This window comes from Anopheles darlingi, chromosome 2 (assembly GCF_943734745.1).
Source record: "Anopheles darlingi chromosome 2, idAnoDarlMG_H_01, whole genome shotgun sequence".
In the NCBI taxonomy this organism is placed as follows: Eukaryota; Metazoa; Arthropoda; class Insecta; order Diptera; family Culicidae; genus Anopheles; species Anopheles darlingi.
In genome coordinates, this window is record NC_064874.1 from 89,766,902 (window position 1) to 89,789,401 (window position 22,500).

At 51.3% G+C, this 22,500-nt stretch overlaps 3 protein-coding genes across 3 annotated transcripts in view; all 3 read right to left on the reverse strand.

The window, feature by feature from the left end:
- The window catches only part of LOC125959045 (SPRY domain-containing SOCS box protein 3), a 7,884-nt gene extending 63 nt beyond the window's left edge, over positions 1-7,821 (reverse strand). Inside the window, exons 1-3 of the mRNA XM_049691779.1 lie at positions 7,187-7,821; positions 2,874-3,132; positions 1-2,808 (exon numbers count right to left, since the gene is read on the reverse strand). The exon at positions 1-2,808 is cut by the window's left edge and continues 63 nt beyond it. Coding sequence (XP_049547736.1) covers positions 2,545-2,808; positions 2,874-3,132; positions 7,187-7,821 — 1,158 coding nt within the window. The 3' untranslated portion in view covers positions 1-2,544. The remainder of the gene's footprint in view (positions 2,809-2,873; positions 3,133-7,186) is intronic.
- A 2,100-nt stretch (positions 7,822-9,921) lies between these two features.
- LOC125959056 (thioredoxin reductase-like selenoprotein T homolog CG3887) lies at positions 9,922-11,327 on the reverse strand. The gene is made up of 3 exons (XM_049691794.1): positions 10,895-11,327; positions 10,538-10,826; positions 9,922-10,460 (listed from the first exon to the last, which is right to left on the reverse strand). The coding sequence occupies exons 1-3, from the start codon at positions 11,062-11,064 to the stop codon at positions 10,299-10,301; spliced, it is 621 nt and encodes a 206-aa protein (XP_049547751.1). The 5' UTR covers positions 11,065-11,327; the 3' UTR covers positions 9,922-10,298.
- Positions 11,328-11,655: 328 nt separating this feature from the next.
- The window catches only part of LOC125959034 (collagen alpha-1(IV) chain), a 25,263-nt gene continuing 14,418 nt past the window's right edge, over positions 11,656-22,500 (reverse strand). Inside the window, exons 2-7 of the mRNA XM_049691758.1 lie at positions 17,664-17,846; positions 16,122-17,577; positions 15,687-16,032; positions 12,706-15,589; positions 12,403-12,626; positions 11,656-12,333 (exon numbers count right to left, since the gene is read on the reverse strand). Coding sequence (XP_049547715.1) covers positions 12,114-12,333; positions 12,403-12,626; positions 12,706-15,589; positions 15,687-16,032; positions 16,122-17,577; positions 17,664-17,846 — 5,313 coding nt within the window. The 3' untranslated portion in view covers positions 11,656-12,113. The remainder of the gene's footprint in view (positions 12,334-12,402; positions 12,627-12,705; positions 15,590-15,686; positions 16,033-16,121; positions 17,578-17,663; positions 17,847-22,500) is intronic.

A 22,500-nucleotide genomic window follows, 5' to 3' on the forward strand; every position in this document is an offset into this window, starting at 1 on the left:
CCACTGTACCAATGTTCAATGTTTCTTCCTTCTGCAAAAAGCAACTGATGTCTCGATCGGTAAATAACGACCTTCTACCACCGGCGACACAAGCTGCAGTAGCATCATCATCATCATTGCCGGACATCATTATATGGCTTGAGTTTGAACGAATACAAATGTGTTATACGATGGGTGCCTATATGCTAAGTAGCTAAATGTAAAGATTCGCCTTAAGCGACAAGTTACATGTTGCATTTTACTAGTATGCTATTGCACATTCGATGGCCTATCGATTCCTCCGCGGGCACTCAATGGTGGAATGACGAAGATTTTAAATAATTCTACCTAGGCTCAACCCAGCGGAACCGGATGCTGTAAATGAAAGGTGAGAGTGTAGTCTCTGTGGTCTGTGTCGAGTTGTCGAACACAAAGCGTTCTTTCACGCGAACATAAATTTCTTTTTTCTGTTTAGTTCCTTTAAGACTTTTTTGAATTTCAGCCTCGTGCCAGATCATGAGTAGATCGTTGCCTTAGGTTTATATGCTCCAAGGAATGTATATCGAAAGTTTAATTTCTAATTAAATCAAATGTATCTTAGTCTCTGACTTTCGCTGTAACGCCACCAACGTCGGAAATACTGTTTGCTACTATTCCAAGCACTCCAGCGTCGCTCCATGGTTCACAATCACCTTGTACACATACACACATTCACACACATTCTCACATACACACACATTCTGATGCCAATGTCCAATTATTCGGTACGATTTAAGTGGTAAAATGTTAATGCCTAAACCAGTTTGCCAAAGGTGTATACTGTGGAATGATGAGTTGATTCGGAGAGCTAGCTGCTGCTGCTGCTGCTGCTGCCATGGCATGTTCCGATTCAATCACGAGCTCGCCTCATGTCCTTTTTCGTTGTATCGCGGTTTGGCTGACACAGTGCGGCAGAGGTCGGCTTCTCGGGGCCCCTACACATACGATTTACTTAGCTAAAAACTCCCATCCGCAGCTATATAGTTCTCCTTACAACTACAATTTTGCCTAACCTCTCCTGCAGAAGGTGCTTCCGCATTCCGATCGCCGAATGTTTGTTTGGGTTTTTTTTCTTTGGATTACTTTAGTCTTTCTAGTATCTAATGCTCCTGCTTTTCTCCGCTTTCTGGCGTCCTTAAATTCCAAAATTCATAGTTTACATTTGTGCTCCGTTTGGGCTTCGATCGAGGAAGAGTGGATTGCGATGTTGCATTGCGTATCACTGGCCAGCACGGAGTCTATCGCACAGCTACACGTAAAGCACAACGAGCACCCTCGCCGCGATCGCAGTCCCGTTTTAAAATTTTGAAACAAAAAATTATACACGTGAACTTATAAGAGTTTTTTTTTCATGTTGGTTTAGCTTTGATTTTTTTCGGTTTCCTTTTTTATGACCACCTGTCCTCCCACAGCACGTGAAATCGAACCGAATAACGCTACCTTCTTCCTTCGCTTAGTATTACTAAAATTTTGATTCTCTCATTCATACCTTCGCCATAGCCATTCATCGGTTTATAAGGTAAAACGAGGAACGATAAATAATTGAATTATATTATAGAACACTGAATCTTCATAAATTAATAATGAACCGTCAGAACATTCATAAATTATAAGGGAAAATAAAACAACAAAAACTAAATCGTAAGCCAATAACGGACCTATCACATTAAAAGACTTTGGTAATGATTGAAGGAAACATCCTTATCACAACACATAAACTCATATTTTAAAGCACATGAAAACACGATAAATAGGAAGAAAATATGAAAGTAAACAGTTTGCTCATAAGAATCACATTCCCAGCATCTCTTATTACGCGTATACCATCTCACACCAAGTCATTCATACTGCATACCAGACACACCGCTTGCTATCGCTGTGAATACATGTTAATCCCTTTTTGCCACACGTTTTTGCTTGCGTTTTTACATTCAGCTGCACTTCCGGTGCATGCAACACAATCATTGTTACGACACACAAACACGCACACACATACGCACACGTATCATTATGTACAGATTTCGAAGCGGATGGTTTCCGCCGGATGCATGACGCGCTGTTTACCCTAGGAGCTATCCTTACGAGCCTAATGAGCTTAATCTAGTAGCCGGTTCGCATCCAGCATCCGTTCAGTTGCCATCGCCTACTCGTTCGGTCTGTCGGTAGGTGACATGGACTGAATGGCATGCGGTGGAATGGTGACAATGAGACACACATACCTCTTTTCTCTCTGACTAGGTCCGGGTCCCCTGCAATGACCACGGACTGTGACAATGACTAGAATTTCACTCGTTTTGCGATCTGCAATAGTCGCAATGACTTGGAAAATTAAACACAACACTATCCTCTGCTTGCTGCTTTGCTCGTGGCTAAGGAACCGAATGCTGCACTAGAGAACGCCTACTTAACGGAGTTGAACATGGGGAAGAAGGCATAGGGGGGGTGAGGCTCAACTGGCGGCTTCGAACAAAATAGAAATACTTAATAGCAATTCAACTACTGCTGAGAGTGGCACTCTGGCTGGCACTAGAGCAGATACTGTTCCGTCATGTGCAGCTCCAGCGGTCGCATCTGCGTCGTTGTCGCACTGTCCGTCACCGCCTCGGCCAGATAGTTCTTGATGCAGTACGGTAGGGCGAGCCGATCGAGCTTCTCCTGCGTGTTGATGTGCTTGATAATGACGGCCCGGCAGCGGTCTTGCAGATTGACAAAGTCACGCCGCGTCTCCGTGAGAATCATTTCCGTTTTGGCTGCCGTCGAGCAAACGACCGGATACAGTGGTTCACGGATCTGTAATCAAAGTAAGCGTTATGTTTATGCTGTCCTAGAGACCGCTCACCGATCATCTACCTTACCTCGTTCAGCCCACGGAAGGCCACCCCGAGACAGACATCGTCCTTATAGTACGTCAATGTGCCGGCGATCCCATCGAACAGAATGCCCACCTTGGTCGCTTGGTTTTCCTTGAAGCGTTTCGTATAGTTCCGAGCGATGCCGCCGTGCCACAGCAGTCCCTTGTGCGACAGTCCCCAGCCGTTCCGGTCCTCGCCCAGCAAGTTGGTGAACATATTCACGTGCAGCCGAGCCTTCTTCGTGCCAATGCCAAACATCATGCTGCAAAAGCGGAAACGCGGAAAGTGTTAGACGTAGAATGAGTTCCCCTAGCTAGTCCGTAGATCTTCACCAACAAATCAACAACAAAGACCCCTATTTTCGGCCCCGTAGACACCCATAATCTAGTCGAAAATGTATGTTTGTACGTTTACTAGTGAACGTGGTCTCATGCAGATCATCGAAAGTCCTGGCAAACATCCGAGACCAATCCTATGTTTCCCGGCACGTAAAGCATCACGCTTCATCCCTTTATAATCTCCTTTCTCACTGCGACCGCGCTGATGCTCTCATCCGTATCGGGCAGACATATCCTTTGGACGTAGCGTTCGCATCACGTACCACCAGTTCCGTCAACTACACTACGAGGACCTTTAGCAGCGCGGCTATGAATCAATGTTCATAGCTGTTCCGGTTTGCGATGTTTGCAGTCCAATGTTTGCATTTCGGGCATAAATCTGCATTTAGATAAGTCGAACATGAAGCCCCCCCCCCCCCCCCTCATCTTTACTAAAATTGTTTCTCTTCGCTCCAATGGACCTCCACTAGATTTGGGCGTTGTACAGACAAACACGTTCTCGATTTGTCCCAAAAAAGCACCGACTAAAACAACTTCAGAATAATTAATTTGATTCTGGGGACCCTCTTCGGTGTGGGGTTTAAATCGTCGCAGCACCACTCGTCCTGCCATCGAGCGGAGGTAGCCCTCGGTGTGTCCTGTCTATGCGCCGTTTCTTCAATTAAATATCAAAGGCCGACGACTCATCGAGGAAGGCTGCGAAAAGGCCGATGGTGTAGCGATGGGAACTGATTATTTCTTTATTTTTGTCGATGGCCATGAAGCGCCGCGATAAAACGCTGCGTGACACAATCAAGTGGAGGGGTCATCATATGCCAGCAACAGGCCTCAACGTAGCAACTCTATCGACATCAAATTTCCGTTTAATAAAGCAATGAACAGAAAGGCGATTAAAGCAGATCACATGCTGTTGATGTAATAAAATGATATCCCCAGGAGTTCTCCATTCCGAAAACTGTGATGCCAATGTCCTGTGGACCCAGGAAGGAGGAGCCTCTTCTGCAATCCTCTACCTTTTCTCGTCTAAAGGACCTGAAGTTGTTTGTTCTTCCAGGCAGCTTCTTCATCCTTTCGAAGCTGCGTCTCCAGCCACCAACACCACCTCGAAAGACCACGAAAATAAGGCGATGGTCTGTGTAATAAGGCGATGGCGAAGAAGCGATGACAAAAATGTCGTAATTTTAATTAAAAATTATACTAACTCTGTTCATCCCACTCTGCTTCAGGCGCACCTGGAAGGATCCGGAAGGGCGAGGAGAAAACCGGTACCAGACACGATCGGCATTGTGTTTTAATGACCTGCGACGAGAAAGAGCATCGACGCGCCATCGGAAGTGCAGAAGAGCTGGCGGTCCGGTGGCTGGTGTTTATTAAGAGCACACTCAAATGAAGTTTTCCGGTGATTTCATGTGATTGTGGCAGATGAGTTTGGTTTGAGCAACGTTCGGTCGGGATATATCGTGGCGTTCGCTAATCGATTTCTATTATATTATTTGTTGAACTTGTTTGGAATTAACAATCAATTAATAATAATTCACCAAATATTAACAACCTTGATATTTCTTCAACAAATCAGCATAAAATATGTATGCTGGCAAACAATGTTTTAGATTTAAAAATAAACTTTGGTTTCCGTTTGTTATCAGAACCCTTCATAGCAGAAATTGTAACAACTGTTCTTGTGCTAATGAGGTCTTCAACGGCCGAATATGGACGGGTTGTATGTGACGACATCACGACACGACAAAACTAACACAGAAACCGGCTGGTGTGACTAGCGACCCCTGTTCATCACGTAGCATTGAACCACGTAGTTCCTCTCTCGAACGAACGACACCCGCCGACACATCCGGAACCACTTCGCCATCCGACATGACGAAAATTTAAATATCGTCCTTTGGGCCTGGTTGTAAATTAAAATTTCCAACATGTTTTCAACCCCCCTTCGAGTTGGGTTTCCTTCGCGCTCCTAAGTACACACAACGCACTTGTGGACACACAGAACTGGCAGGCCACTGCTGAGTCCTTGAGGTTTTTTGCCTATCCTGCTGGTTTTGTGGAAAAGTGAATTTTTAAACGATGGTGACGACGTTCAACGACGATGCTTGGCCAGCTTGTCCGAGGTTTTTATTTTCGCTGACAGCGCACGGAACCATTTTCACGGCATCCTTTGTTCCTTGCGGTCACTCGAGGAAAACCTCGAGGGAAACTATGTGGCATGCTGCTGCTGCTGCCGCTGCTGTTGGTGGCCTGACTGGATGAATACTTTGCCGGTTGGCCGGTAATAAAGTACCGAAATACAACGATTTATGGCGTCAATTAGAGCGTCTGGAAAGTGCTAAACCACCAACCAACTTCTCCGACCACTAAACATTCCAGCTGAACCTTGGCGGTAAGAGGAGTCCGGGCAGTTTGTGGAGGAAACGGAAATGTTTTCTCATCGATTTAATCGATTGCTTTCCAGCACCAGGATGGGCTGGATGACAATGAGTGGAGGGAGAAAAGCTTATTTTCGTTATTTTGTGCTGAGTTGCCACGATAGTACCTTGTTTGTGTGCACCGTTAAGGCGTGAATTGACATCTGATGATGATTAATCACTATCATCAGTGCGCAAAGGTGTGTCTTCGATTGTCGATAGATAGTCAATAGCAGGGCCACGCAGGTTATGTTACTTTTGTTGCCATTTTGAAATGAATTTCCCAACCCAGGCTTCACGTGAAGCCAGTTTCTTATTGAACGCCACTTCGTCTGGAGCATTCGGAAAACAACGTCGGCGTCTGCCAGGCCCCTCCAAATCACTCACGCGGAAGTTAAATATTTACTACGATAACACCACACACCCAGACAGTCCCGAAGAACCGGGGAAGTCTTTGTACGAGACACAACAAAAGAAAACGGACAAAATGGCCTCAAAAAGGCCCTTGCTGCATCCATCGCCAGGAAAGCCTTACGGGATAGGATAGCGAAAATGGAAAAGAAAAAACCGCTACAGAGTAATGGTCGAGCCGATCGAGAGGAAAATTAGCTTCCATTACACAATTGCTGACCGAGGCGGAAACAGCACTGGCCACAATGGGTGGTGGGAAGGGAACGATGGGGTGCTGTGTCCGCTCTGGCGTTCATGGAAAAGCGGTTTTATCGGCAACAAGGATCTCGCTCCGAGTTGGGGGTTTGTGCGCAGTTGTAGCGCACCAGGCTTTTTTGCTGGATTTTCCCCTGGTTTATGGGCCACACGAACGAACTTGTTTATTGCACTTTGTGGAAGTTTGTGCTGCTGATTTGCTCATCGAAAGTTTTCCTAGGAATTGGTCCCATTCCAGTCGGTTGTTATTGTGGATTTGGGAATGAATCACCGTTGGAGTACTTGCTGGAGTTAGTAACTTCCTTAAAGGGATACGTCAACAAGAACTCGAGGATTAAGAGCATCCCAATAGCATAGATGTTTGTTGAAGAACATTTCGTTCCAAAATGTATTCATTAGTCGTCCATTTTGTCCTATCCTTATACGTAAGGCGTTGGCACTATCTGGACTTGTCTTGCGGCCGCAATAGCAAATGTACAAGGACATCGGACGTCAGTAGCATGGCGAACGGCGATGAATCAACAGATGGCGACGGTCAGTCGGGGGTCGAAGTTCCGTTTACTGACCACCATCACGAACATTGGACGTTGTTTCGAAAAGGAACACCTCCCGTAGCATGTGTGTCGTAGACGACACATTCGAAGGGGGAAAAATGGGAAGAGTCGGCGAGATAGATACGCACGAACACCCCCACAACACGCGTTTCATACTCGAACAGCGCGATAAGAACGCGGAACACTTCCTGCCTGTGTCATGTGGTGATGGTTGCGCGATGCATACTAATCATAGCAGGCATCATGACGTAAACGCTGACATGGCACCCTTCTTCTGTATTCCGGCGGCGTAGCCTACTGTGTGTACGCAGAGGAGAGAGTCATGGTACCCTTCGACTTACCTCGTACCGAATACGCGCTGGGACACGCTGATCTCCCAGTAGTAGCGGCCATTGTTGAGCACCCGGGTACCCCGAATCCCGGCCGTACCCTTGCTCCAGTTGGGATGGAAGTGTACCTTCCGGTTGTTCGCTCCGCTTAGCCAGACCTCCTTCGAGCGATCCCGCTTGTTCCAGCTCCACTTGTCCTCGCACCCGTTCATCAGTGGGCGCTCGTGAGGGGGCAGCAGCTGCTGCTGCATCCCAAAGGCCGCATTATTGTTGACCTGCTCGAGTGTACTGCTGTCCGCCGAGTGATCCATCGAGTGACGATGGTGGTGGCCGCTGGTCCCGGATGATGGTGAGCCACCACCAAGAGCCCCAGGTCCAGGTCCGGTTCCGGCGTACTGGTCGAACGTTCCCGACTCTGAACCCGATGACGAAGAGGAGGAAGAGGTGGTGGAAGATGTATCGCTTGTGTCGTGCCCATGGCCTCCGGTTCCAACGCCAGCAGCATTGCGATTCTCGTTAATAGTCATGAGTGCGTCGTTGGGGTGCTGCTCGAAGGCAGTCGACGACATGGACGATGTGAGCAGCAGCGTGCAGCGATTGCTACGAACCCTGCTCACCGACCGCGGGGACAATGGTCTAGTACTCATGCATTCTAGGTGCTCGATAGCACCACCGGATCTATGCAGCAGCTAGCTAGCGACGTCTAGTAGTGGTTGTAGTAGTGCTGTTGGTACTGTGGCCTCAGGCCGTTACCGTCACCGTACGTAGCGAACGCTGCTGGGTCCCGGTTGAGCATCAGTAGCTGCTGCTGCTGTTGCTCCGTCGGTCGATTGTTGCGATTGCGGGTACGGCGGGGACGTACACCCAGTCCGCTACCGAATCCACTGTGCCCGCTGCCACTGCCACTGCCACTACCTCCTCCAGCGCCGCCTCCCCCACCCCCGTACCCACCGTGCTTGCCACCGTCGAGATGGCCGTGCGGTGGGTGGATAAGAAAGGAGTTGTAGCACCTCAGCACCAGCTTGTTGAGAAACACGCAGATGTTCTTCAGAAACAGCAATACCAGTATCAAAGTCATGCGGCCCCCGGTCTGTTGGTCCTGTTCTGTCTTGTATGTAGGGGATCCGGGTTAAACCCCGGAAACGCCACCACTCTCCGAAATACACACACGCACACACACACACTAAAGGATTACACGAAAAGGCCACCGACCGTAGTAGGCTTGCTATCAAGGAGGTGGTCGTCTGATGGTTGATCCGATTTTTTCACAGCACTGCCTACTGCGACCACCTTTACTGCAGGTGCTTCGAGTCGTCGTCATCGCCGGAGGCTCGCCGTTGGGCAGACATCGTTCCGGTCACTTCCGGATAGATGAGTTTTTCTGACTTCTAGATCTCGAGTGAGCGCAAGAGACACGCGATGACGACGACGACACGGCGACAACGGTGGTCCTGTGTGCAATGCACAACGGAGGCAAGGGGTTGTTTGTGCCGCGTACGACGCAGCTGCGCAGTAGACGGGAGAGACGTTCGCAATATCGAGTGCAACGCTGCTACCCTGATGTTGCTACGATTGACGACGGCAGCTAGAGATGGGAGTTATGCAAACTGCAATTCTCTAGTAGGCGAGATTAGAGTAACCAACGAGACGAGGCACGATTCACACTTTCACTAGTATCTTTGTAGACTCTTTTCACACCATCTCCACCACCGGATGCAGTGCTGCGATGAGATGCTCGCGCAAAACGTCCGTGCACATTTCCACCCTCGAGGACGAGTGATGACGACGATAATAGCGACGTGGTTGATGGTTTCGGTGCGACGACTAAAATTACCACCCCGAAGGCGAGGGCTCGAGTTCACCAACACCAGGGTGCACGCACCCTTCTTCCTTGCGCAATCGAACTTCCGCGCTGGCCGAGGGTGGCTATATCGATCCTTGCGCCCTACACACGCACACTAGCGCGCTGTTGTATGGGGCGAGTGGTGAGAGGGGGAGTTTACTATTTTCTCTCAATAAGAAACCCTCGGCGACGACGGCGGCAGGGCATGTAAACAGAAAGCGGCGCGGACGACCAACAATGATAATTGATTTTGCCCAAGGAGTGCGTACAGCGTGCGTACGTATCATATGGATGTATGAGTGCATGTGCGTGTTTTTGTAAGGACATCGCAACCGGAGATATCCTGTTGGTTGTGTTGGTGCTTATTGTTGTTGCCCTATCTTATCAGAATGGTTTCGTTGGCCGTTTCCTGGAATGCTTGACATCTCGTTCCCCTTTCTCTCGGTCTTCCTCTATTCCCATTATCTGGATTAAACATTTGTGACTCTGAAGGCTGATGAATTAGAATGCAATCCAATGATTAAAATTGAATTGTGATGCAAAATAGATTACGCGAGAGCAATCATTAGCGAGCATGATTGACGTTTTTCAGCAAACTAAAGAAGTCTATTCCGGAAGCCGTGGCTGGTATGTCTCTCCCATCGTGATTTTCAAACCCCTCCCCGTTTTGCTTGCTTATCATTCTGTAAATAGATACACGCATCCCGCTGTCTCGAGGCCCGTTCGTCGTGTATCACAGATCCGCCGCCCGGCATTATCAGCTACACATTAAAGGTTTTCACGATGGGAAACGAATTGGAGAGCCGTAGGTCTTCTGAAAATCATTGTACATCGCTCGCGATCGCGTGCCTTCGTCTTTCAGTTCCAGTTTCGGATTTCGATTTTGCTACTCTCCCTTCGTCTTAATTTGGGCTTATCGTTTTATTGGTTTCACTTTATTTCAATTCACTTCATCACCACCACCGTCACCGTGTAGTTTTACGCACGTTTCCAACGACCGAATTGCCATTGTATCTAACCTATTGCACAGCAGATCGCAGTAACCTCACCACATGCTTCGGGACTCAGGATGTTGCTAACACAACCGAGTATTGGGTTTGAACAAATAATTGCGAGGTGAGGGGAGATGTTGGTTTGCTGTTTTCGTCGACAGGCGATTTGAAAAGAACGTACGTTTGTTTGGTAGAATAAAACTCCTCGGGGAAAAGCTAACCGGGAACGCATCGTTTCGAGTAGGTTCCCACGACAGTACAAATGGGCACAGTTTACTAGATCTGCCGTTTACTTCACAAAATCCGGCTTCGGTTCGATCTTGTTCGCAAACAGCAGGTGATTGTCAATGATTTGGAACACCTCTTGCGGTGCCGGAAACCGGCCGGTCTCTAGTTTCGACCACACCGGCACATCGTTGAGCGTTATCTCGAAGGCTCCGGATGAGATGAGCTGTCGAAAGAAGGAAGGAAAATAGGAAGCGCTGTTAGTGAGCTGATCCTACCGAGACCGGTGTTGTGCGTGTGTACTTGCGCTTCCAGTGTGTTTCCCAGAAAGAAGATCATCATTGAGGCGTACAGTTTGTTGTTGAAGCACCAGCGCCACCAGCCGGCAAACGGATTACCGATGTACCGGCCGAGGTCATAGTTGGACATAAGGGCGATGATGAGCAACAACTTCGTCACTAGCAGCACCTTCGACAGCACCATGTTGAAGCCGGATGGATCATAGTTGCCACCGCGGATCGTAATTTCCGGGTACTTCTCGTGGATGATGTTGAAGTAATCATCGAACGCTTTTCGGTAGCCACAGGAGTAACTGAAATCACAAATCGTGGATCGATAAATGAAGCCAATCAGGCGAGTCAGGCGACCGCACCAGCTTACCAGTATAGGAACGTTAGGGTAGCACCACCCCCCATGTTTTGGCTAAATTTTGTCATCGGGATTTCCTTCTCCGCACTCACCGGATCTACCGGAGCGAGACCGGCCAGCACCGAAATCAGGCATACTGCGGCCAGCAGCTTAAAGTGTTTCCGCACCATCGAGCCTATCATTTTACTGGACTATCAATTATCTATTTCCCGCAGATTCGTTTCGGTTCTGTATTTTTCGTCTTCTCGCTTATCACAACTCCTCGCGGCTCCGCAGGATTGGATGCGGATGCGTCGTCGTGTAGCACGTGCGTGCACCTTTAGGCCTGTAAAACACTATTTATATCTAATTTAGTAGTTTTTTACTTATTATTTACTAACTCTTTCCGATATTTTAACAACGCAATTTTTTGTTGTAATTTTTCGTCCAACAACTTACTATAAGGCGGTGCTACACGAAGCGTAAACTCTAGCGTACACGTTAAAAATAAGCGAAGCGTAAACGTTTTGGCCTTAAATTGTAAATTTACGCGTAAATTTACGCTTCGTGTTGCACCGCTTAATTAATAGGTCTTGCTGCATGGGTACACTTCCCTGGGTCCACACTGTGAGAATAAGGTCCTGACCGACCGAAAAAATATTTGAAAATTTTTCAAAAAAATATATTCTGCACCAATCTGTCCGCCAATCTGGAGTAGATAGAATGAATTCCATATATTTAGCCAGAAAATCTGCTGGGTTGTACGCAGGGGATTCAAAACACGCCTGGCTGGTATTGTTAAGGTTTTCTATCTTTATTATTCGAATAATTCGTTAACATATTCGTTTCATTGGTTTGTTGCACCTCCGTCTTCTCTCTTTCAGTAAAGCTGGCGCTCCTCCTGCGGCGGTTGCCATTCAGCCAAAATTGGGGGGAAGCTTATCTTTGCTCGGAAACGGAAGCACACACACTGGGACACAATTCAAGCGGAAATCCGTTCATATTATGGCAGTTTGCGTTATATGGAACACAGAGCTTAACAGAGTGCGTGTGCACTACTTAGCGACTAAACAGCGAGCCATTTATAATTTGAGAGAACGATCACGACCGGGGAAGAAGAATGGAAGGGGAGATAGATTAGGGATTGATTGCGGCTGGAGGGGAACAGGTACACCACCACGGCCGTGGCTGGATGGCACATTTAAATTGGAAGCTTTCTCAACCCGCTCTCTTCTTCGCTTCTTGCCGCGCCCTAACCTTGCTGCGGTTGTGGGTTGCGGCTACGCGGGCGCGTCCGTCCAGGGAGCACCCGTCCCGTACCAGGTCGTCTGCCACCAGCAGGACTGTAGCGTGCCGGTGGATACTGCGGTCTGGCTACGGTATCCGTCGGTGGACTGCGCAGCGCGGAAGCACTAATCGAACCACCATCCAACGTCGGCATGATGCTGGGCTTTCGCCGACAGACAATGCACCTAAACGAAGAGAACGGCGCACGGTCAACGAGTGATCATTTGAAAGGCTTCGCGACCGCAGATACATACCGGCTCACTTTGCTTGTCTGGTGTGCTTTCAGCGTTTGCTGCTGTGGTCGATTGAACTGCATCGCCTCATCGATGATGGTCAACCAGAAGGAGGAAACGCCGTCGTAGAAGTTGCACGTACCATGACCGTGACACTCGATGACGGGCTGTGGTCGGAACTCCTCCAAACACGAACCAGGCGACACAAAGTCTTGCCCAAAGCCACCGGAATTGTCGGACGTGTGCTGTAAATGGTGGCATCATGAAGAACGTCAGTTTATGGTGGTCTCGGCGTTCGGTATTGCCCAGGCCAGAAGTACCTACCATTACGTAGCTATAGCCAAGCCACAGTTCCTCCCATCCTGTGGGGCAATTCGGTATCGACATGGACTGACTGTGGAGTGCCATGACACGTGTGTTCGATTCACAAACGCTGCAGCGCGAGATGTAGCGCTCGACCTCGTCGGCTGCGATGGGGGCCATCGACATGGGCATGGGTTCGGCCGTCGCCAGCCAGATCGTATCGTCATTGTTTGCGGCGTAGTTGCAGACATTGTTGATATCACAGAACATGAACGGCATCGTGCTGAAGCGCCGTAAACACGAGCCCGCCATTCCAAGATCCTGTCCAACCGAGCGACTACTGGCGATCACACTGGAGAGCGAGTATCCATCCCACAGCTTGTACGTGTTGATCGGGCATTCGGGAATGGCCACCTTTTGCGAGTGGCGCGTGAAGAGATATCCGAGGTTGTTCGGAGGCGGCCGTGGTGCCGCATCATCTCCAGGTATTCCCGGTAAGCCCGGAAGTCCATCGAGCCCATCGATACCGGGGGCACCGGTCAAACCTCGTTCTCCTTTGATGCCCGGTTGTCCCGGAGGTCCTTCCTCACCGGTCGGTCCCGGTAGACCCTTCGGACCGCGCAATCCCGGATAGCCCGGTGGACCGACATCGCCTTCATCACCGGGCAAACCTCGGCTTCCGGAAAGTCCCCGGTCGCCCGGTTGCGTTGGCCGCCAGTTGATGAGCGATGGCAGATCTCCCACCTCACCTTTAACGCCCTTCACTCCGATCCGTCCGTGGAAACCTTCTTCACCGACATCTCCCACTTCTCCTCGTGGTCCGGAAATGCCCCGAAGTCCTGGTAGACCGGGACTTCCCCGATCTCCAGGGAATCCGGTAGGCCCTGGCATTCCCTCCAATCCCGGCAATCCGTCCTCTCCCGGATCTCCTCGGAAACCAGGCATCACGGGTCCGATGCTTCCCGGCAATCCGCGTACACCCACCGGGCCAGGTTGTCCTTCGACACCGGGCAATCCCGGTAGTCCGTCGAGCCCCGGAGGTCCCTCGAAACCGACGTCTCCCTTGCTGCCCTTTAGCGCACCGTTAACGAAGCCCGGCAGACCGATCATACCGATAGGTCCGTTATCACCATAATCTCCAGGAGCTCCCTTTTGCCCCGGGAGTCCGGGACGTCCGGCGAATCCATCGTATCCTGCATCACCAGCATCACCACGCTCTGGTGGCTCGTACAGATCTCCAGGTTGTCCTTTGATGCCCGGTTCACCGCGCTGTCCCTTCGGTCCGTCGTGTCCCTCGATGCCGACCATTCCCGGATATCCGGCCGGCCCTTGGTTGCCCTTGCGTCCCTGGTATCCTCGCTGACCCTTCAGACCCGGTGGACCTTGATCACCTTCTGGGCCTTCCGGTGCCGGATCTCCTTGCTCTCCCTTCTGGGCCAGCTTTGAAATAACGTTTCCGGGTAATCCGGCGAATCCAGGATCTCCACGTTGTCCAGGCTGTCCGGTGTATCCGACTGGTCCGATATCTCCACGCAGCCCCTTCTCACCGTAGAATCCTGGCGGTCCGTCAACACCTGGCTCTCCGGTTTCACCACGCTGTCCGGACGCACCTCGTGGACCAATCGGTCCACGTGGTCCAACACGTCCCGGGCGTCCTGCGATACCAGGATACCCATCTCGGCCCTTATCTCCGGCAATACCCTTCTGCCCGAAGACGCCTTCATCACCACGCTCACCCTTGAAGCCTGGCCGCCCAGGGAGTCCATTGTATCCGGGGGCACCTTTCTGTCCCTTGATGCCCGGACGACCTTCGATCAGCAGCCCTGCGTCACCTTCTTCACCTTTGCGTCCCATTCGCCCGGTAGGGGCATTGTAACCGGGTGGACCACGTCTTCCCGGTTCACCAACTTCTCCCTTCATTCCGCTGAACGACGCACCACCCTTGACTCCCGGTGGTCCCGTATCTCCGATGTCACCCCGTTCTCCTTTCCTGCCCAGCGCACCATCGCGTCCGGGCAATCCCATATCGCCGGGATCTCCGGACAATCCCTTTGGTCCACGGAATCCAGGAAGTCCACGGGCACCGCTCAGTCCAGGGTATCCGATATCGCCTTGGGGTCCACGGTCACCAGTTTCGCCTTCCTCTCCCATATCGCCCATTCTACCCGGGAATCCACGCTCACCGGGTTGTCCGTCTTCACCGGCCAGACCTGGTAATCCATCGCGACCGATGCTGCCCGTCTCTCCCTTCGGTCCTTGGAGTCCTTCGGGGCCAGGTGCACCACGCACACCCTTATCACCGAACGCGGCCGCACGTCCATCACGTCCAGGAGCACCCGGAGCACCTCGGTCACCGTACACGATGTCTCCCATCTGGCCCTTGTTGCCACGCAATCCCGGAGTTCCGTAGAGTCCCGGTTCGCCAACTTCGCCCTTCACACCCGTCACACCGTTTGGTCCACGTACTCCATCCGGCCCCTTGAAGCCTTTATCGCCGATCTCTCCATAGAAACCACCTTCACCTTCGACGCCCTTCTCACCCACCAGTATCGGCCGGCCGGGGTCACCACGCTGGCCGCGCAAACCCTGCAAACCCGGAATACCGTCCGGACCGGGAATTCCATCGACACCGGCCAGACCGGGCAGTCCATGGTCGCCGATGATGCCGTAATATCCCTTGAATCCTTCCGGACCCTGAAGACTGACGCCCTGGAGACCGGGTGGTCCGTCTACTCCGCGCAATCCGAGGAATCCCATCTCACCTTTGTAGCCCTTCTCGCCCTTCTGTCCGGGGTCTCCCGGTTCGCCGATCACGCCCTTATCGCCAATGATCAGGAAATCCATTTCCGACGTCGCACCGGCCTCACCCCGATCTCCCTGGTCACCACGCTCTCCCTTCGGTCCACTGTAATACGGAACGGTAAGGCGATGAAAAGTGTTAGTGTTGAGAAGGCATCGAAGTAGAAATAGTGATATAGTTTATCGGCGCTCAGTATACTCACGGATCACCAGGAGCTCCGGGTACACCGCGAATCGACCATTCGTTGTACTGATTGACCACGGCATCGCGACCAGGCTGTCCATCACGTCCGGACATTCCGGGCAGACCATCCTGTCCGGGGCGTCCCGGTTCACCATCGTCGCCGTACTCTCCCTGTTCACCGGGTCGTCCATCGTAGCCGATCGGTCCGGTATCACCAGGAACTCCGGTTTCTCCTTGCTCACCACGTGGTCCAAAGGTTCCGTCATCGCCAGAATCGGCCCTTCGCTGACTAACGCTATCGATCAGCCTTCCAGGTATTCCTGGTGGTCCCGGTCTTCCGGCTTCACCGGAGTCTCCGCTTTCACCTGAAGGAAGTCACGACGCGATAAACCAGGGTCAGACCAAAAGTTGGGCACAACCGGATACCAACGACTTCAGACTCCGAAAAACTTACCTTTACGGCCCTTTTCACCTCGCACGCCCGGTTTACCGTAGATGCCCTTGATGCCTCGTGGTCCTGGCAATCCTCGGCGACCATCGTATCCATCGAGTCCGGGCTGTCCGATATCGCCCGCATCTCCCTTCCCTCCTTTCGGTCCCGGTGGACAGGTACCACAGTCATCACCACGGAATCCTTTGTCTCCTTTCTGGCCGGCGTAACCATCGAAACCCCAGTCTCCGGGTGGACCGGCACGGCCAGGCAATCCAGCTGGACCGGGTGGCCCGGTGATGTTGTAACCGATTCCCGGCAATCCCTTATCACCCGGCTCTCCATCGTCGCCCTGATCGCCGCTCTCACCGTACTCTCCGTTCAATCCGGGCGTTCCGGGTTCTCCGTTCGGTCCTTGCATGTTGCGTCCCGGGAAACCGGGTTGGCCTTTCGTACCGGGCGTGCCGGGCAGTCCGCGCGAACCGATCAAACCTCGTGGACCACTTTCTCCGTCATCTCCCCGTTGGCCATGGATCGAGATGCCGATCTTACCGCGGGCTCCATCGAGTCCCGGATCTCCCGGTGGTCCCGGTGGTCCCATCGGACCACGCCGTCCCTTCATACCGGGAATGCCGGCCATTCCGGCCCGTCCTGGGGGTCCAACGTCTCCTTGAGGTCCTTGGGGGCCAATAACGATCGGTGCCAGTTCCGGCCGGTACTCGCCCTTCGCTCCCGGAGCTCCTTGTTGTCCCGGCCGTCCCGCTAGACCATCGTCTCCCATCGGTCCCTTATCACCGTCCTCGCCATCCCGTCCGGCATATCCCGGGGCACCCTTCTCTCCCTTCTCACCGGTCGCACCCGGTGGACCTTCCTTACCCTGCTTGCCACGGTCACCGATGGCGCCTTCCTCACCCTTGAAACCCTTCGTGCCTCGTTCACCCTGCATTCCGGAATCACCCTTCATACCGTGCTGTCCGGGTAGTCCGTCGGGCCCGGCCACACCCGGTTGACCCTTTACACCGATGTTGACCGTTCCGTTCTTGGCGTACAGCGAATAGAAGGGTGCACCGGGTTCACCCGGCTCGCCGGGGCAGAGCGGTGGGCTTGGATCGCCCTTATCTCCCTTCAGACCATACCGGCCATCATCTCCAGGCGTACCGGGAATACCATCGTATCCGCGGGGACCCCACTCGCCCGCAAAACCCCGCAAACCGGGCTGGCCCGGAATTCCACCGACCCCCTTCTCACCCTTGGTGCCCTTCGAGTTGATGCCACCTTCGCCGGAGTCTCCACGATAGCCTTGAGCACCGGGAGGTCCCTGAGGACCGCGTGGACCGGGCGGACCAGGATAGCCGGGGGAACCCATCGCTCCGTCCGTTCCGTTGCAACCATCGATTCCGAACGGACCACGGAAGCCTGGTTCACCGGGAAGCCCAGCATAACCGAACGCTCCCATTGGACCTCGTTCTCCTACGTCTCCCTGTTGTGTCGCCGGAAAGTAGCGGAGCAGTGTGAGTGCTGAGTGCTGTTGATCGCCGCTCCAAGGCACCAAGCAGACATACTTACGCGATAGCCTTTTGGACCCGTTGTGCCGACCTCTCCGGCATTACCCGGTTCGCCGCGTGGGCCGAATGGTCCGTCGAATCCTACGTCTCCTGGATCGCCACCCATACCGGGTACGCCATGTGGTCCAATCTGTCCCTGCGTGCCTTTAAGTCCATCACAATCACACACCGTCTGATTGCAAGTCTAGAAAAAGACAGAGAGAGAGAGAGAGAGTGAGGTCCTCGATTTAAGTGTCGAGTTATTCGATCAGATAGAAGTACTAATATTTCCGTAGACTTGAAACTCAGAAATGCCACTATCTACTCGGCACCAGCAGAGCAGGGTAGGTGGCGCAGATAGGGGGAAAAATGTTTAGTTTTCCATCAGACCATTATCTACATCCATCCGCGATGGCATCTGTCGGCCAGACGACGGCACACCAAGCAGTAGTGGAGGAAGTTGACCTAAATTCAATTGCAACCAGCGATAGTTGGTGCTCGGTGCAATGAGGCAATACACGCTCACTCCAACTAGTCCACATCCGTCCCGTAGGTGAGGCGGAGGAGTTTCGAAGTAAAAATAAACGGAACTCCGAAGTCCGTTCCGCTCCAGAGCCAAGATCTGGTGGGCATCAGTAGTTTTGCAGAAGACCACAAGCACCATTGCTTCTGCCATCGGTTGGGACGGTTTGGTGGAAATGCTTGTGAGCATGTGGGTTTTCTGGTGAGAGGAAATGAGTTTTCCCACCTTCCTCCGCCCCGTCCCGGCGTTGTGTAGCGTGCGTGTGTGTGTGTGCTTGAGATACAATAAAATAAATACCCTGCGTCAAACCAGAAGGGTTCCGCGCATGAAGCATTGCTACCGTCGAGAGAACGCATCTTGTCGCTGCTGCGTGAAAATATTTTTTTATTTACCGCGTGCTGTTTGGGTGGAGCACCGAACACCGTGGGTAGCTATGCTTCTGGTGGCTCCATAAATATTTAATTATCGCTGCATGGTCTGCAAAAAATCGGCGCGACTGGTTCTTTATAAATATCGCAGGCATCTCTAAAATAGTGTACATAGTAGATGATAAAGGCGTTGCTTTGAGTAACTATGTTAGTAGGCGAAGTTGCTACGAACATGCACCGATGGCTATAGTAGCCATTGGAATTTTCGGAACACATTTCCAAGTGCCAGTCGGGTGTGTGTAAATTGTTGTATTTTGTGAAAAAGTCTATTTAATTTAATAAGTGCAAAATAAACTTCGACATCGGCCTGTAACGTCGTGTAACGTGCGATTGGTAGACCCAGATTGAGATGGAGCGACTGTGATTCCGAAAGCATTTGGATGATCAAACAATGGACGAAAGGATGGTCTATGATCAGCGGTCTTCTGCAGAAGGATAAGCAAGTAAGTGAACCTTCACTATAAGAGAGATTGCCTGCGCTCTGGATCTGGATACCCTTTCCACACAATCGGCACCGTATGATTGATGTGATCGTTTCGCGTTTGATGCTGTGCTTCATTCATTGATTCCGCTGGAGAGCGATTCTCGGGGGCCAACTAACCGCTACGCCACCGACAGGCATTTGCATAATTACCCACCGACAAGCTTTCATCGCGTCCTGGTCGTCGTGAACGCCGATCAGCTGAGCGGCAAAGTGGTGGCAACAAGAACAACCAACCACGACCCTTTACGACTGCTGGCGTCTGCTGGCCGGGGGTGCTGTTGGTTCGGTTCGTGACGTGAAATTTGTCTTGGCATCCGAGCGCGCAGGGCTAGGACAGACCATGGAATTCGCGGGAATCTCCGCCGCGAAATGCCCCGGCTAATGTACCTTCGGTGTCGGTACTTTCACGTCAAGGGAAGCGCGATCGTTGCCACAGATCTCGTGGGGAAGAGGGAGGGAGGGAGGGAGTAGACCGAGACACCGAAAAACCAGTTCCTGCTCCGGTGAGGAGAATTTCGCGCAGAGGACGCAAAAGTGCAGCAACCACCGCCGGTGCACGAGAGGCTCGTGGCAAGAATTTATAGCCCGATGCGGTCCGCGGAGACGGTTTCGAGGGCTCCGCCAAAAACCAAGAAACCAGTCCGTCCGTCCGTCCGTCCGTCGACCGTGGCGGGGTCGTGCAGTGTGAAATGCATCGCTTCTGCGCTTGCCCCGTCGGTAGAAAAATGGATTTTCATCATGTTTTGTTGTTGGTCAGTTAATGTTAATGTTCGGTGGCGATCTGGAGGAGGTTCCAGCTTTTATTCACTTACGCACGGAATGGTTACGGGAGGACCGGTCGATGGCGGGGCACGGGGTGGAAATTAATCAATTTAACTTTTAAAAAACGAAAACCACAAAACAGAGAGCGAGAGAGCATTTTTTGGTACATTTGCTTTGCAGCACGAGAGCACTTTGAAATGCATTTCGAGGGGGAACGCCCTGCGGAAGATCTCTTATTGCAACACGCACTGGCGACTGCAAAACGCTGGACGCTGCACTTTTATTTGAACAGTGTTCCCGGAGGCTGGATCTGGGTCATTAAACGATCTAATGGCGTTCAGTGTAGTTGTTCTTAGGAACATGTTTGTCCATGTTCTGGCATGGCGCGTTTTACGATCTACATCGTCAGCAAAAGAAAGGAATGAGGATTAGTACTGCATACTGAGTCTGTATAGAAATGTTCTCTCTCGCTCTCTACCCTATCGCTGCAATCTGTACAGAGAAAGGATTTTGGCAATGTGGTGTGGCCTTTCCCTACATATATCTTCCTTTTTTTCCTGTTTAATTGCCTGGATAAGGATGGAGCTCGAAATATGAACGATCAGATCGATGCTTAGTGGATACTTATCAATCCGGATGGTCGTGCCCAGACTCTTCCTTTCACTTTTTTCGATATTTTGCTGCTTGAAAGAGTTAATCGGAAAGGCTTGGAAGGGCAAAAGTAATAAAGTCAGAGGGCGACTCACATCCTTGGTTTACGAATACAGAGGATCGCTTGGTTAGATCCACAGTTATGCTGCTTGAAAACACTAAAATGATAGTTTTTCAAATAAATCAAACATAAATCATCATACTGGGGTAGCGAACTGTTAGTGGCACATCCGATTTTACTGCCTATCCTCCATAACCCCCATAAAGTTCTGGCATGCCCAACCGTAGACCCTAGATGCACACCGCGAAGGAGAATCGTTAAAGGAACGCGCCGAAAGAGACCGTAAATCATCCTCAGCTAAGAACGCCGATGACATAATTGACCCGAGACAATCGACCCATTAGCACCAGCGAGCGGTCGGCTTCAGTGACATTTCCGGTTTCTCGCTCTCTCTTGCTCTCCGTCCCTGTATCGGTAATGATTGTAACATGTGTTTTCTTCAACAGAGACTTTTGACAAATTTGCCATTCAAACGCGACACCCAGCATGCCGGAGGTCATCGGGGAGGTGTGGCCTCAAATTACAGCTGCTGCGGTGTTTCAGCTGGTGACGACCGATTTTCCGAAACTTCCTCAACGTTCATCAGTGAGCAGCGTTTCGCACTTGTATCGCAGTATCCGATGCGTTGGTATTTGACTTTGGTACACGGATTCACGCCCGCCGGTCCCGCCGGGATAAGGCTCGAACCGATACGTTCTAATGGAAAACAAAGTTCTGTAGCGAAGCTAGGCTGTCGCCAGGCCGGAGCAGGGAGGGAATATATTGTTTATCTAAGGGAAACCCAGCACGAGAGACCGCGGCCTCCTGTACGCTACGGAAATGTGGGAAAACGATCGATTGCTCCCGATCCCGACTTCCTGCGAGGCGTATCGTTTGATGCGTAGCGTTGCGTTGGCTGCGCTCGCTTGCGTAAACAACCTGCTGACCATGGGAAATCGATGTACCATCGGTGAGCGTATTTTCGTGAAAACTCATGCGCGCGATGGACGGAAAAGCGAAGAAACTGATGATAAACTATGTGTGGCTGCCGAGTGTCACAGATGTGCTGGTTGGATAATGTTTGTCAGCGAAGCCATTATCGGCACACCTGGGATTCTACTTCGACTCCAGATGCAGATGATACTGTTCCCCTGGAGCGTGTCGAAAACCCTCTTGGAAATTGGATGAATCAGGATTAGTGAAGCATCTCGGGAGTTAAATGTATTGGGTGCATTTCACACATTTATAGAGTCGCTTTGACCATACTAATCCTAGCTAGAAACGATCATCAGCATGATGCTGTGTAATGGTAACACTTTCCGCGATTGGTATGCAAAGCGCAAGAGTTCAGTCCACAGTCTAGCGACGCTCCCAAGTGCTGGCAATGAAAGCAAATATTGTTTAAATTGGTCATTAGTGCACGGAATGGGAAGCGGCTCATAGCGGCAGCGATGGTGATGGCGATCTAACGCAGATCAACGTTAACGGCTCGTCAGGCAAGCGGCATTGCATCATCATCAGCGTCGTCTTCTATCTGTCGGTTTTTGCCTTTTGGTATCGTTCCGCATCGCCGGCGACCGATTCGGATCCGATCGGATCAGTTTTTTTTTTCGTGCCATCTTCGACACACATGCGACGGAGAAAAACACATGTTCTCTGGCATTCCGTATTCCCGTCCGGGTGCAGACCAGGTCAATCAAGGCGACGGCGTGACGACTGTGATCGTTTGTCTGTTCTGTGCGTGCCGCCATCAGCAGAACGCCAGCAAACGCCGAAACGGACGCTATTTCGGGGCGGAAAAATGCGTAGGATTCCGCGAATTTCCGAGCGCAACGCTGTGACAAACGGTGGGGGGAATACGAAAGGAAAGAGGACCTTTCCTTCGACAATCTGGCACTGTGCTGGATTGGCCAGTGTGGCGATGGAGTGAATCATCATCGGAAACGATGCACGTGTAAGCGTTAACCCTGT